At 50.5% G+C, this 12981-nt stretch overlaps 1 protein-coding gene across 12 annotated transcripts in view; it reads right to left on the bottom strand.

The window, feature by feature from the left end:
* Auts2 (activator of transcription and developmental regulator AUTS2) overlaps positions 1–12981 on the bottom strand; it is a 1084317-nt gene that overhangs the window by 284939 nt on the left and 786397 nt on the right. For all 12 annotated transcript variants that reach the window (XM_047534433.1, XM_047534435.1, XM_047534429.1 and 9 more), the window contains one exon: positions 6781–6810. In XM_047534433.1, the coding sequence (XP_047390389.1) occupies positions 6781–6810 (30 nt within the window). The remainder of the gene's footprint in view (positions 1–6780; positions 6811–12981) is intronic.

Here is a 12981-nt window from a genome sequence, read left to right on the forward strand (position 1 = left end):
ATCTCACCTAGACAAAGGTGTCATAGACATACATTGGAGAAAAGAGCCTCTTCAACAAATGGTGCTGAGAAAACTGGAAATGCATATGTAGTACAATATAATTGAACCTGGGCGTCTCTCACCCTGCACAAAACTCAACTCAAAGTGGATTAAGGACCTAGGCATTAGACCAGAGACCCTGCGCATACTAGAAGAAAAAGTAGGCCCAACTCTCTACCAAGTTGTCTTAGGAACTGACTTCCTCAAGTACAAGAAATAAAATCAAGAATTAATAAATGGGATGGCATCGAACTAAAAAGCTTCCTCACAGCAAAGGAAGCAATCATAAATGTGAGGAGAGAGCCTGCAGAGTAGGAGAAAATCTTTTTACCACACACACCTCAGATAGAGCCTTAATCTCTAGGATATATAAAGAATTCAAAAAACTTAACACCAAAAAACGAAAACAAAAAAAACAATAAATGGGCAAAGGAACTAATAAGCAATTCACAAAAGAAGAAATATGAATGGTCAAAGAGTATATAAAAAAATATTCAACATCTTTAGCAATTAGAGACATGCAAATTGAAACTACACTGAGATTCCATCTCACTCTAGTCAGAATGGCAAGTATCAAGAATACAAATAACAATAAATGTTGGTGAGGATGTGGGGAAAAAGGTTCACTTATACACTGCTGGTAGGAATGCAAATTGATGAAGTCACTCTGGAAAGCATTATGGAGATTTCTCAAAAAACTGAGAATGGAATCACCATTCCTAGTTATCCCACTCCTCAGTTTTTACCCAAAGGACTTAAAATCAGCATACTATAGTGACATAGCCACATCAATGTTTATAGCAGCTCAAGTCATAATAGCCAAGCTGCCCTACAACAGATGAATGGATAAAGAAAATATGGTGTATATACACAATGGAATATTACTCAGCCATAGATAAGAATTAAATTATGGCATTAGTCAGTACATGAATGGAACTGGAGAATATTATGCTAAGTGAAATAAACCAATCCCAAAAAAACATATCTCTCTGATATGCAGCTATAAAACCACAACAAGGGAAGGGAGGGAGGGTAAGATTAGAGGCTCACAGGTTTAGACAAAGAGGAATGAAGGGAAGGGAGGGGGTGGGGATAGGAAAGGCAGTGTAAGAATCAGACTTCACTTTCCAATTTTCATATATGAATATAAGACCAGTGAAACTCTACATAATGTACAACTAAAAGAATGGGATCCTAATTAGAATGTCATATTCCATGTACGTACTATATATCAAAACACTCTTTACTGTCATGTATATCTACAAAGAAAAAAAAGAAAGTGGTCCTCTGATTGTGTCCACCCACCTACAATAAGGAATAGAGCACCTACCTAGGACCTGTCCTTACCTCTCACCACTCATCCCAAGAAACACAAGTTTAGCTGAAGATGTCTGACAAATTTCAGTAACTCCTGAGTTTTTATTTTGTTGATCTACATTTAATAAAACACATGTACATTTATAATCTGCTTTTTTTCCAGAATATAATGTGATAGGAATTGGCAGACTGTTGCAGGTACACCTTAAGTATGAGTGAAGCAATTTTAAGTTGGGCTTGAAAATACTATGTATAAAAATATTTAATGAGATTCAGGATTTAAAATGATTTGCAGTGGAAATTTAATCGAAGGATGGTATCAATAGGCATTCTGGATGGGTATAATAAGCCAGATGGAAATATGGCGACCCAGCCAGGATTGTGGAGGGGTAACAAGAGTTTGAGTGGACGGGCATTATGGAGATCAGGCATCTAAGATGGAGAGCTCTTGAAGCTCAGCCAACAGCTATAGGAAAACCAGGGAATTTATACATGGCTTAGAAATGTTTTATGAGAAAATGAAACTGTAAAAGCAACACAAGCCTGAGCAAGAGAACACACATTTACCGGGGCGCAGGCAACAGGCCCTGAGATGGGTCGGGGCAGCGGGGCCAGTAGCAGGCTTGGGGACCTGGCTGCCAGGCCCCTCCACCTGGAGATGAGCAGCTGAGGGGAGCCGCAAGTTCAGCCAACACAAGCACTTCCCGTGAGCCATGGGCGGCAGGTGCTAGGGACAGGAAGCGGAGAACCAGACCCCTGCTCCTTTCCTGGGTGGTGGCTGTTTGGTTCTCTACTGTGAAATTTGGAAGGGTGAAGAAGATCCCATTCTAGCTGCAGAACAGGACAGTGCCTCTAAATGGCCTCCTGCCCAGAATGCGTCTTACTTTGAAGGAGGCTGGGCTCCACAAACAGCACGGAGGCCACTGAGCCGCTGGAACATGGCTGAGGGTGCATAAACCTGCCACGGGCAGAGCGCGTAGGTGGGTGGGACGCTTCCACTAGCACGGCCACATGCCCGTCCGCAGCCAGACTGCTCAGCGGTTCCTAGGTCTCCCTGAGCCGAGCTGAGCACGGGGTCTGTGCTGAGCTGGGATTTGGCTCGCTGGCTCTCGCTGCCTTCTCAGAAGCTGCTCCCTTCCCGCACAAGGGGACACAGCACGCTCAAACAACAATTATGACGGAGCCAAGTCTTCGGGTGTAGGAAAAGCGCCGGCGTGTGGGAGGGAGCGTGGATTGGAGGATGGGTGGCTCTCCTCTCAAACTGGGCAGCGTCCCAGTGGCCGTCCAGGAGCGAGGCGCAGGAACCAGCGACCTCCCTGGGTAATCGGGTTGCAATCAGCCAGAGGGGGAGACTGCTGCCAGGAGGCCAGTCACAGAACAGGTCACTTGTGTGAGACTCTGGCGTGCTGCACGTGTGTCCACACCCACCACCTGAGGCGTGGGCCTGCGCACAGCTAAGGACTCCGTGGCTTTCAAGTCCTTCTGTTGAGCAGTAAAAGTTTCAAGAACACCAAACATGGGGAAAGGAAAGTGTTCCTTTTGGGCATTTGTTATAAGCACTCATGTGCCAAATATAAGCTAGGAAGCATCTGTGTGGGCGCTGGGCTCCCACGCGGCCCCAGCATGCGGGGCAAGCCACCCTGCCCACCTAGGATGCTCTGGCCCCACCCGGAAGCACTGAATCAGAACTTCCTCCTGTCAACCCACCAGGTCTGGCCTCTGGGGAGAGCTGTCGAGGGACGAGGGAGGCATTAAATCATCACAGTGTCCGTCCAGACAGCACTTGCCCTCAGCTCCAGGTTATGTCCAGAGGAAAGCCTGATGTTTGGAGAAGGGGCTTCAAAAACACTGCCTGGGGACCCTTCAAAATGCCATAAGGCTTCTATCAGCCTGTCCCAGGAGGAGCGCCCTCCGGGAGGAGAGCTGACCTCAGGTTCTTGTGGAACGCTCTGGCAGGCTCCCTACCAGGGCCAGCGATTTCAGAGAGGATGGCGGTCTTCCTGTTTCCCTAGCGACTGCCTCCCCTTCTCCCCAGATGGACTCTGGAGCTCAGGCTTAGAGCACTTGGGTGGCCAGCCTGGGCCAGGAACATTCATCAGCTGTTACAGAACGGGGGCGGGGCCGTTGGCGACCACAAGGCAGGAAGGATGGCCAGAGACAGCCTAGGCCACGGGCCACTGGGCAATGGGCCTTCCCTTAGGCGGCACGTGCCCACACACACAGGGCAGTGGGGAGACGGGGCCACCCTTCATCTCCACATCAACGTCATCAGCACACAGTGCCGCTCAGCAAGCTGGGCTGCAGCCGGTGGTGGAGATGGTGAGGAGGCAGAAGGACGCAGAGGCCAAGCACGTGGAAATGGGCCTCGCCACGCCGGCTCCCGCACAGGGCAGGCATGGTCACTTAACCTGGTGCCTTGTCCTTGCTCACCTGTGGGAGGGACACCCACTCAGGCACTGGCACCGCCTTCCCCACTGCCCCGCTCACTCCCTGGCCTTCCGGTTGAGAGCAGCAGGGTCAGCGAGCCTCGCAGGCCTGCAAGTGTCTCCCACACTGAGGAGACGCCGCTGTTCAGCCCTCTCCCAGTCACTGCCAGTTAATTAGTAAGGGTATCATTTTATAAATTACCGCTTCGTATGGGAGGAAAGCAGAGTCTATCTTAATGCAGTTGGCTGTGTGAAATACAGTACCCTAATTTTATAGCGCCAGTTCCACAGATCCCTATGGAGTAAGAGGATGACAGGTCTTCCAGAGAGAAGTCCCAGCGGGTCCCCTACAGGCTCACTTTGGCCTCCAATAGCATCCCTGGTGAGGCTTGCTGAAGGGTCCCAGGACACTGAGTGGCATCTACTCTACCATTAGCAATTCAGATTTGAATGGGAATCCTCCAAGCAGCACAGGAAAGTTGCTCTGGTTAGCTCTGGGGCTCCAGAGGCACAGCCAAGAAGCTGTCCACACAGGGGCTGCCAGGCCAGGCTCTGATGGAGACGATTCGGAGAGGGTGGGGTCCAAGTTCGTAATAAACACCAGACAGGCCTAGTCCAAAAGGGCAAGGCCGACAGTCCAACTGCAACAGGGCTGAGCAGGCTGGGCTGCTGCTACAGAGGCTTGACTCTTCCTGCTGGAACCCTCAAGAGAAATGCCATGGGCAGGGCAGGGCCCCACCCAGAGAGCACTGGTTGTGGTGCAGCTTCCAGGTAAGACCTGCAGGATCACCATGTCCAGAGGAGGCACAGTGGGCATGTGGGGAGGGACACTCCCAGGCCTGTTGCCTTCCCACGCAGCCACTGTCTACTCTGGGGCACCTTTACTGCCCTGTTGTCATCTAAGCTGAGTGGTGGGCATGGCCACCCTCCCACGGCCCCTCATCCTGACATCTGCTTCTTCAGGTCCTCAGAAGTGCAGAGCTGGGCTGGGGAGATAGCTCAGTTGGTAGAGTGCTCGCCTCACAAGCACTAAGGCCCTGAGTTCAATCCCCAGTACCCCAAAAAACAAAAAGGAAGTGCAGAGCTGTCGACAGCTGGGGAATTGGTGCGCTGCGGCATGCAGGAAGACCCACGGCCCCAGGCCCCTATGACAACCACAAGCACCGTAATTCTAGAAGTTACCAAGGAGCGGGGATCATCTCTGTGATCACTGACCTGGGGAGGCCCAGGCACTGGCATCTGAAGCAGTTTCCCAGGGGACCTGGGTATGCAGCCAGGACTGAGCCTGCCAACCAAGACACAGGAACGCACAACAGCACCCTTCCCACCTCCGCTGCCCGGCGATGCTCCGGAATCCACGTTTCCTTCCTGAGAAGGTCATCTGCTTGGGGTTTAGCCCTGAGGAAGGCCATTCACAAAGGGGAAGGGCCAGGTTCGCAAAGGGACAGCCACCGTCACCCACGATCTCCCGCCCCTCCCTGGGACTGGACCATGACTGCCATGTGCGCACATGACCGCGCTGAGTGCCACAGCAGTGCTGCTGTGCACTCGTCCCTGGCACCCACAGCACCCACCGCTCACCGTGGCCCAAGACACAGGGGCCCGTCCCCCAGGCCCCAGGCCCTGGGGGTCGGAGGAAGGAAGTTCCCACTTGTCAGTTAGACAAAAGAAGGACCCAGAGCCCCGCCCGCGTGTACTTCCGCTGTCATCCAACAGCCCATTACCGTGTCACAGCACAGCGCACCCTTCCACAGGTCACTTTGTTTAAAGTGACATGGATAATGCACATGTCAGCAAGCTGACAGTCCTGGCCGTCCTTCAGAGATAAAAACCTCAAGGCGAGAGTCTGTTCTTATCTGGGGGACATGCATTGGTCTATCATCCAAGTCAGGCAGAACATGATTTCTCCAGAGAGCACTTTTTTCATTTCCTGATTTTAAGGAAATCAAATAAGCACCATTTGTCTTCATCTGAATATGCTTGACCTGCTCAAATGATGATGTCTCGCATTTTATAACAGGCTACATATGCTGAATTCAAATTAACGACAGTACAGAACAAGAGCCTTTAGATCTCTCTTGGAGGCTGGCAGCAAAGAAGGAGGGAAAGATCCTGGGCTTGATGGAAAGAGCTTGCTAAACGTGGACTGCAGGGTTCTGAGTGAAATCTGCAGCACTCAGGAGCTCAAAGTCAAGGCACAGACTCGGAGGCAGGGGAGGCAAGGACTAGCCCATCCTTCTGGGGCCAAGCAATATACAAAACATGATAACAGGTCATTTTCTTTCAAAATGCACAAAACAGCAATACGAACTCAAAGGAATTTGGCTGGCAGATTGGGACAGCTAGAAAGAAAGACCAAACACACAACCCCTTTGCTTCAGGCAGTAGAAAGCTCACTTTACCAGGTTGTGATCCAGTCTTCTGGAAGCTCAAAAACTGAGCTTCTCTTCTTGATCCACGCTGATCTGGACACGTAGAGGCCGTACCTGCTGGAAGAACTACCCTCCCACCTGGCCATTCACCCAGAGTAGACAGGAGCTCCCCCCTGCCCTCCCCACCCCCGACGGGATTCCTTGACACATGCCATTAACATTCTGTTAAGAAGGCCAACACACACGGAAAAACTGGGGAAGCAAACAGGTCAGTAGGAAGAAGGCAGAAATGACTTTATAAATACAGGCGAGCAAGTTCAATGTTGCCATCAAGGGTTATAACACAATTTCCTCTTTAAAAATGTAGTGGGTCTATGGGTCACCTTCCATAACACGAACGGTTGTCACATCCATGCAATGTTAACAAGCTTGTTTTAAAAAGTGGTTCTCTCAAGTGAAACATGTTGCCTCTTACAGGAAGCCACTGTGAACAGTGCCCATCTCTCAGTAGAGAAAAGGTCCTGTCAGCAATAAACTGGCATCCCACCCGCGGCAACCTGGAGGAGGACCGTGGTGCTCACACTGTTGTGTGCTGTGCCCACAATGGGGGGGGGGGGGCGTCTTACCTTCTCTTCCTGGTCACTGTCACTGTCACACTGAAAATGAAAACAAGAGAATAAAGGTTAGTGCAATGACTATACTTTTGTTTTTGATGTCTCTGCTCCTGGAAAGGGCAAGAGAAGTAAAGGAGTGGTGGGCTGGAGTTTCTTCAGCCCAGGGCTAGTAAACAGAATCAGAAACAAAACCTCATTCTGTTGAGGCCACTGCCCACTGACTCCTGTGCCCAGGAGATCCTACCAGGGTCAGAGCAGCGAGGTGCTCAGTCCCACGAGTGAGCAGAGGGGGTTCCCATCCAGGAGCCAGCCCAGCCATGGATGAAGGAAATGAGATTCCCTAATGGGATGCAGAGCAAAATCAGTATCATAACAGACTTCAAACCTTCAACTTCTGGAATTTCTTCTGGTGCTTTTCTAAAGGAAATGAGGTAAATCTCTGGACATTTCACTCTCTTTTTTCGACTTTGAAGGAAACAGAACCTAAAGGGCCAAGGCTCCACTCGTGACACCTGACAACAGAAGGAATGCTCCCTGCAGAAAACACGCCCAAGACGAGAGGCGCGGCAAGGAGTCCCCCGCAGGGCACACCACACTGTCCAGCAGACCCCGCGTTCCAGCTGTCAGACTGGGTTTGAGACAGCCAGAGAAGGCCAGGTAACTCAGAGCTTTGGGTTCCCCATTACAAGTCAAGGAGAGAGAACACATCTTTTTTTAAATATCAAGAGTGTTCTGTAAATCAATATTGGACTTAAAAAGGGGGGATGTGTTTTGTTAGAGAAAGTGCTCAACAGACAAATATATCCATTAATTCACTCAACAGTCATTGAGAAAGCAATGAGAGCATCACCCAAGACTGTGGGACAGGCCCTCAGCAGGCGTGGCGTGCTCAGAGTGGCATTCACTCAAGGCACTTGTCAGCATGGGCTGGATGGAGGAGGGAGAACACAGAGTGGGGAGCCGGGTCACAGGGAGAGCCTCCGGGTAACCACTACCAACCAGGAGGCCTGGTTTGGGAAAGGGAGGAACGGACGGTAGAGCCATCCTGGAGAACCCGCAGGACTTGATAGCACACGGACGTGAGACACAGTATCAGGGTCCAGTCCAGGACTATGCCAAGGTTTTAGTGTGGCCACCTGGACACAGGAGTCAATAGAGCCAGAGACAGAAATGGGATAAGTGTGCTCAGAGGGTAGCCGCTGCTAGATAAATATCCGCAGCCCTTTAAAATTCCCTTTCCCTCGTCTGCATCTTCTCCTGACACTTGGAGGATGAAAAAAAAGTAGATATTCTTTTTCCCATTTTTGGTCAATGAGATTTGAAGTCTGCTGAGAGTTCTAGAAAAAGATCTTCTCTTCTCAATACAAGGAAAAAGGTAGGAACCATTTGCTTCTTGCCTTTGAATGTGACTGTAGGAGATGTGATGTCCTGATCCATAGCAGCCATCTTGCAAAAATGTGGCAAAAGCCTCGGTACAGAAATAGGATGGTGGCCAAGGGAGCACAAGCCTGAACACAAAGCAGGCCACTGAGCCCTCGCGGCGCCGCAGCCTCTGCATGCTTTTGCTCAGAAGAGAGTAGGTCATCTTCTTACTTAGGCCACCACGAGAGTGTCCTCAGTGGAAGGTAATGTGGGAGCCGCTCCGACGGGGCGATCTGGCGACTTCCTCCTCTTCCACACTGAGACTCCACACAGGAGGACTGGGGACATGCTCTGTGATCTGGCAGGCTGTGGGGCAGGAACATGCTCTCTCCTCCTGGCTCTGTAGGGCCACAGGGTCATTACGTATCAGTGACTGCAACTCACCCGAGCACACCGCCCCGCCTCCAGCCGCTTCCAGTCTCAGATGGTCTGAAGTCACATTCTTTTGCCTGATGAGGGATTTTTTTACCACATTAAGTCAAATGAGCTAGGAAGAAAACGGGTGAAATGAAGCTCCGCAGGCCCCGACCCGCAGATGGGTGAGGAACGGCAGTGCTCCTGAGCTCTGGGATCCCCGCTGCCTTTCATTAGGTCCCTGAGTTCTGGGCGCACTTTCAAGAGTGACAAGGCCCAGTTCAGGAGGAGCATGGAAGAGAGAAGAGCATTTTGCCAGGCAGGCTCCTTCTCCCAGATGTTCGCAGTCTCCTCATGAGGTAATCAATGACAGCTGAAGGCTGTGGCATAGCGTTTGCCCACATCCCCAAGGATCTGTGTGCACAACAGAGAAGAGGGGGCTGGGAAGGAACCGACCACCCTGCCCCCATGCCAACAGCAGGATGTCCCTGGGAATGGTTATTTCTATCAGAGTGTTAAGCTTCCTGCTTTCCAACAGTCCAGTTCTAATTTCAAGGTCCACTTAATTCTGCATCAAGTAATTACTGATATACCCAGAAGCACCTTGTCTCCAGAGCTAAGCATATGGTGGAGAGCTGAGACCTACTGGTATCCATTATGGAAGCAGCACGGATGCCAAGCCGATTAAAGATGCTCGGGCTCCCCACACAACGTGCTGGTGAGTGACAGCTCCTCGACAAGGCAGTCGTGGCGTCTGCCAAACCGTCCCTGCTGCCCTGGGCCCACATGGCGCGCTGAGAAAACAGTTCCATTTCTGGTATTAAATTCCCATACTGACCCGAGGACTCTGCCGTGAGCTCAGCAGGAGCACACCATCCAATTTACAGCTCTGCTCTCTGGAGCCTCGAGTGCCAGCCCCTGGCAGAGACGAATGATGGTCAGCCCTCCAGCTCATAAATTATGCAAAGGCAATAAACGCACTCCGCAAACAGCGCCCGGCGCTCGCCTGGCCTGGCTCCTAGCACACTCTGCAAGCAGCCAGGAGCCCGACACACACAAGAGGTCTCTTCCACTCATAAAGGGGGTTTGTTGACAAGCCCAGACGGAAGGCGAGCCACAGTCCTGAGGAGCCTTTCTGCTTCGCTGGCAGCGTTTTATGGGCCTGCTGTACCAAAAGGCAGGCTGTTATAGAGTCGGTGCGGGCAGAATCCGTGGTCTCCAGTTCACATTTAATCACTGTCCGCCTTTCACACCCTGTGTTCCGTACGTGGTGGATTGGTGGCCAAGCGATGCTCGGTCTTCACAGGTTACAGGAAGAGGTGTCCGCCCCCCATCCCTAGACACCCACTCCCATTTACACGAGTTCGAGTGAACCGCCTCCCAACTCAGGTTTGTGTGCCGACGAGGCTGGAAACTAGAAAAGGCAGGCCAATTGCAGAAATGGGGTCCCACTGATCTCACCATTCATTTCCAGCATTTTGAAACGAGGGTCCTGCGCTGGTTTATTAGCAAAAAGGGTGGACACTGACTGCCAGCTTGAGGTGGTGGGTCCTGTCTGTGACCAGGTTTCAAAGCCCTTTGTGAGAAGCCCAAAATATTTCCTCCATCTTAGAAGCAAGAAATGAAAAAGCAACAACTGGCCCTTTCACTCCCAGGAAGCACTCTCAGGCTCTCCGTCCTCATGCTGAGACAGGACCTAAGCCACTGCAGACAGAGGAAAGCAGGACACAACTGCACAGCACGGCCTCGGGCAGATGCGAGAAGACACTGGCTCCTATCCACCCAGACAGCCACGCTGCACATACGTCAAACATTTTGGTTTAGTTGGTAATATTTGACCTGGATCGTCACTTATAAAAATGGCTGCACCATAAGCCACGACAAAGATCGTGACACGATCTATGAAAATCCCCAAGTGCTGGGTCTTCAGGGTTTCGGTTGACTGTCCTGGGAGTTTTCCCTCTGCACCCGAGGATTCTGCTCTGACTGGGATCTTTCCATAGCCCCTCCTCCTCTGCATCCTCTTCAAGGCCACTGTCTCCCAGAGAAGCTACTGCAGGGCCGTTTTTTGTGTGTGTGTGTGTGGTGCTGGGGATTGAACCCAGGGCCTCATGCTTGCGAGGCAAGCACTCTACCAGCTGAGCTGTATCCCCAGCCCGAGCCACTGTTTTTTATTTGTTTCTAGGGGAGTTCTGGAAGAGCCCCTTGGTTCCAGCACACGTGGAGTCTAAAAATTTCTAGGCCCACATTTGCCAGTTGTGTGGCGTTGGGAAGTTATTTGAACTCTCCTGCCTCAGTGTAAAATGTGACCGATACTAGCATTTTCAAGTAGGCAAGAACCAACACGTCAACACGCATCAACACAGACGACCCATGGGGTGGGACAGGGCGGGGCACACACGGGTGGGGCACGAAGCTGCCTGTCACACTGCTCTTTGCTACCTCAACCTCCCTCACACAACACGGGCAACGCCTGGCACTCAGTTATCCATCTAGGTCTGGATCCCACATCTTCTGTGGCCTGAAACCCGTGTCTCTCCCAGGTGGTCCTTGAGAGCCAGCCCTAGTCACTCAGCTGCACAGGTGAGAGCCTGCTCACCACCTTCCACGCATCCGGGCAGATGAGGCTTCTCTCTCACCTGACGTCACCCGTTGCACTTTCTAAATCCTCTCCTCTCGAGCTGTGGCCGCTGCTTCAGCTCAGGGCTTTGTTTGATCATTACAAGAGGCTAATGACAGCTTTTGAGGGTCTCATCTCTCCCTGCTCTAAGCCATGCTCTTGGCCAGAGTGCATTTCTGAGATGATGCATCTCCAAGGCCTGGGAAGACCTCGCATTCTAATCCACCATTCCCCTAAAACGGCTTCTTGAGCTTTCTGTGGCCAAGGACAGGCTGGTTTGGTTTTTTGGTTTCCTTCATTTTCCAATATGTTGAGTGATATTCTTGTAAAACACAATATAAGATGATCCAGGCCTGTAGTCTCAGATTCTCAGGAGGCTGAGGCAGGAGGAGCACCTGAACCCATGAGTGTGAGATCCGATTGGGCAACAAAGTGAGAGGCTGTTTTAAAAAACATACGTGTGTGTGTGTGTGTGTGTGTGTGTGTGTGTGTACAGGTATATATTTTTGAAAAGATTTAAGAATGACATAGAATTGTTCTAGAAGTTTTGTGATGCCTACTTTCGATGGCAGTGCTCATCTCATAGTGGCGGGTGACCAACTGTTCCTGGACTGGCCCTGACATTCATGCACGTGTGGAGCAGCACGACCTGACGCACCCCCGGATCCAGCTACTAGAGACACACTCAGACCTTCAGGCCTCACTTCCTTTGCACAGTTCCCTTTCCCTGGAATTCTATTCCTCCAGGTTTTTTTTTTTTTTGGTAGTTGTAGATGCACACAATACCTTTGTTATTTTATTATTTATGTGGTGCTGAGGATGGAACCCAGTGCCCCACACATGTGAGGCAAGTGCTCAACACTGAGCCCCAGCCCCAGCCAAATTCCTCCAGCTTTTTACCCCAAAATCTGCTTTTTCATCTTTAAAACAGTTTCTAAGTGGGCGTGGTGGCTTGTGCTTGAAATCCCAGCAGCTGGAGGGGCTGAAGCCCTAAGGAGCTTAGAAAGACCCTGTTTCAAACCAGAATATAAAAAGGCCTGGGGGTGTTGCTCGGTGGTTAAGTGCCCCTGGGTTCAATTCCTGATTTAAACACACACATACACACACACACACCAAAACATGGTTCCTTCCCTGAATCCTTCCGTACCTCTGTAGAAAAGGCCATCTTGCTGTTTGTCACTGTCTGCCCTCCTGGAGTGACTCAGGGAAGCTGGGGGCAGGGTCTTGCTCCCATTTGTATTTCCAGGCCTTGGGACAAAGCAGGTGCTCAATCACTCTGGAAAGTCAGTCAACCTCATTCTGCTAGAGAAGTGTTTAAACTGTTTGATTCCATGCAACGTAAGTGAAGTAGGATACAAAAGACAGGTGATTCCAGAGAGAAAATGCAGAGGAAACATTAATTTGACTGCCTCACGCAGGCAAGGTATGTGAACACACTGGCAGGGTTAATACAGTTGCCAGAGCCTGGAGCTGGGGACCGGAAGAAAAAGTGTTCGGTTAAAATGTCCAAGAAAGATTTGATTATGATTTTATTATACGTCCTCAAAAGCAAACATTGCATGTTTTTATTTGGAAAACCTCGATATGTGTATTTTAAGACTCTGGACCAAATTGACATAAGTCAAGGTCTATGACACCCCTCTGCCTCATTCGAGATGTAGGAACAGGATGGAATCGTAGGTACCTCGTGATGGAATGCAGAGAGTGGCAGTCATTGAATATATCACATACAATGACATTGAGGAGGGCATTGCTCTCTATTCTGCTCAATGGACCTTGCTGGAACAGTTATTTCATATCTCAAATCCATTTATCAT

This window comes from Sciurus carolinensis, chromosome 18, assembly GCF_902686445.1.
Source record: "Sciurus carolinensis chromosome 18, mSciCar1.2, whole genome shotgun sequence".
Lineage (NCBI taxonomy): Eukaryota > Metazoa > Chordata > Mammalia > Rodentia > Sciuridae > Sciurus > Sciurus carolinensis.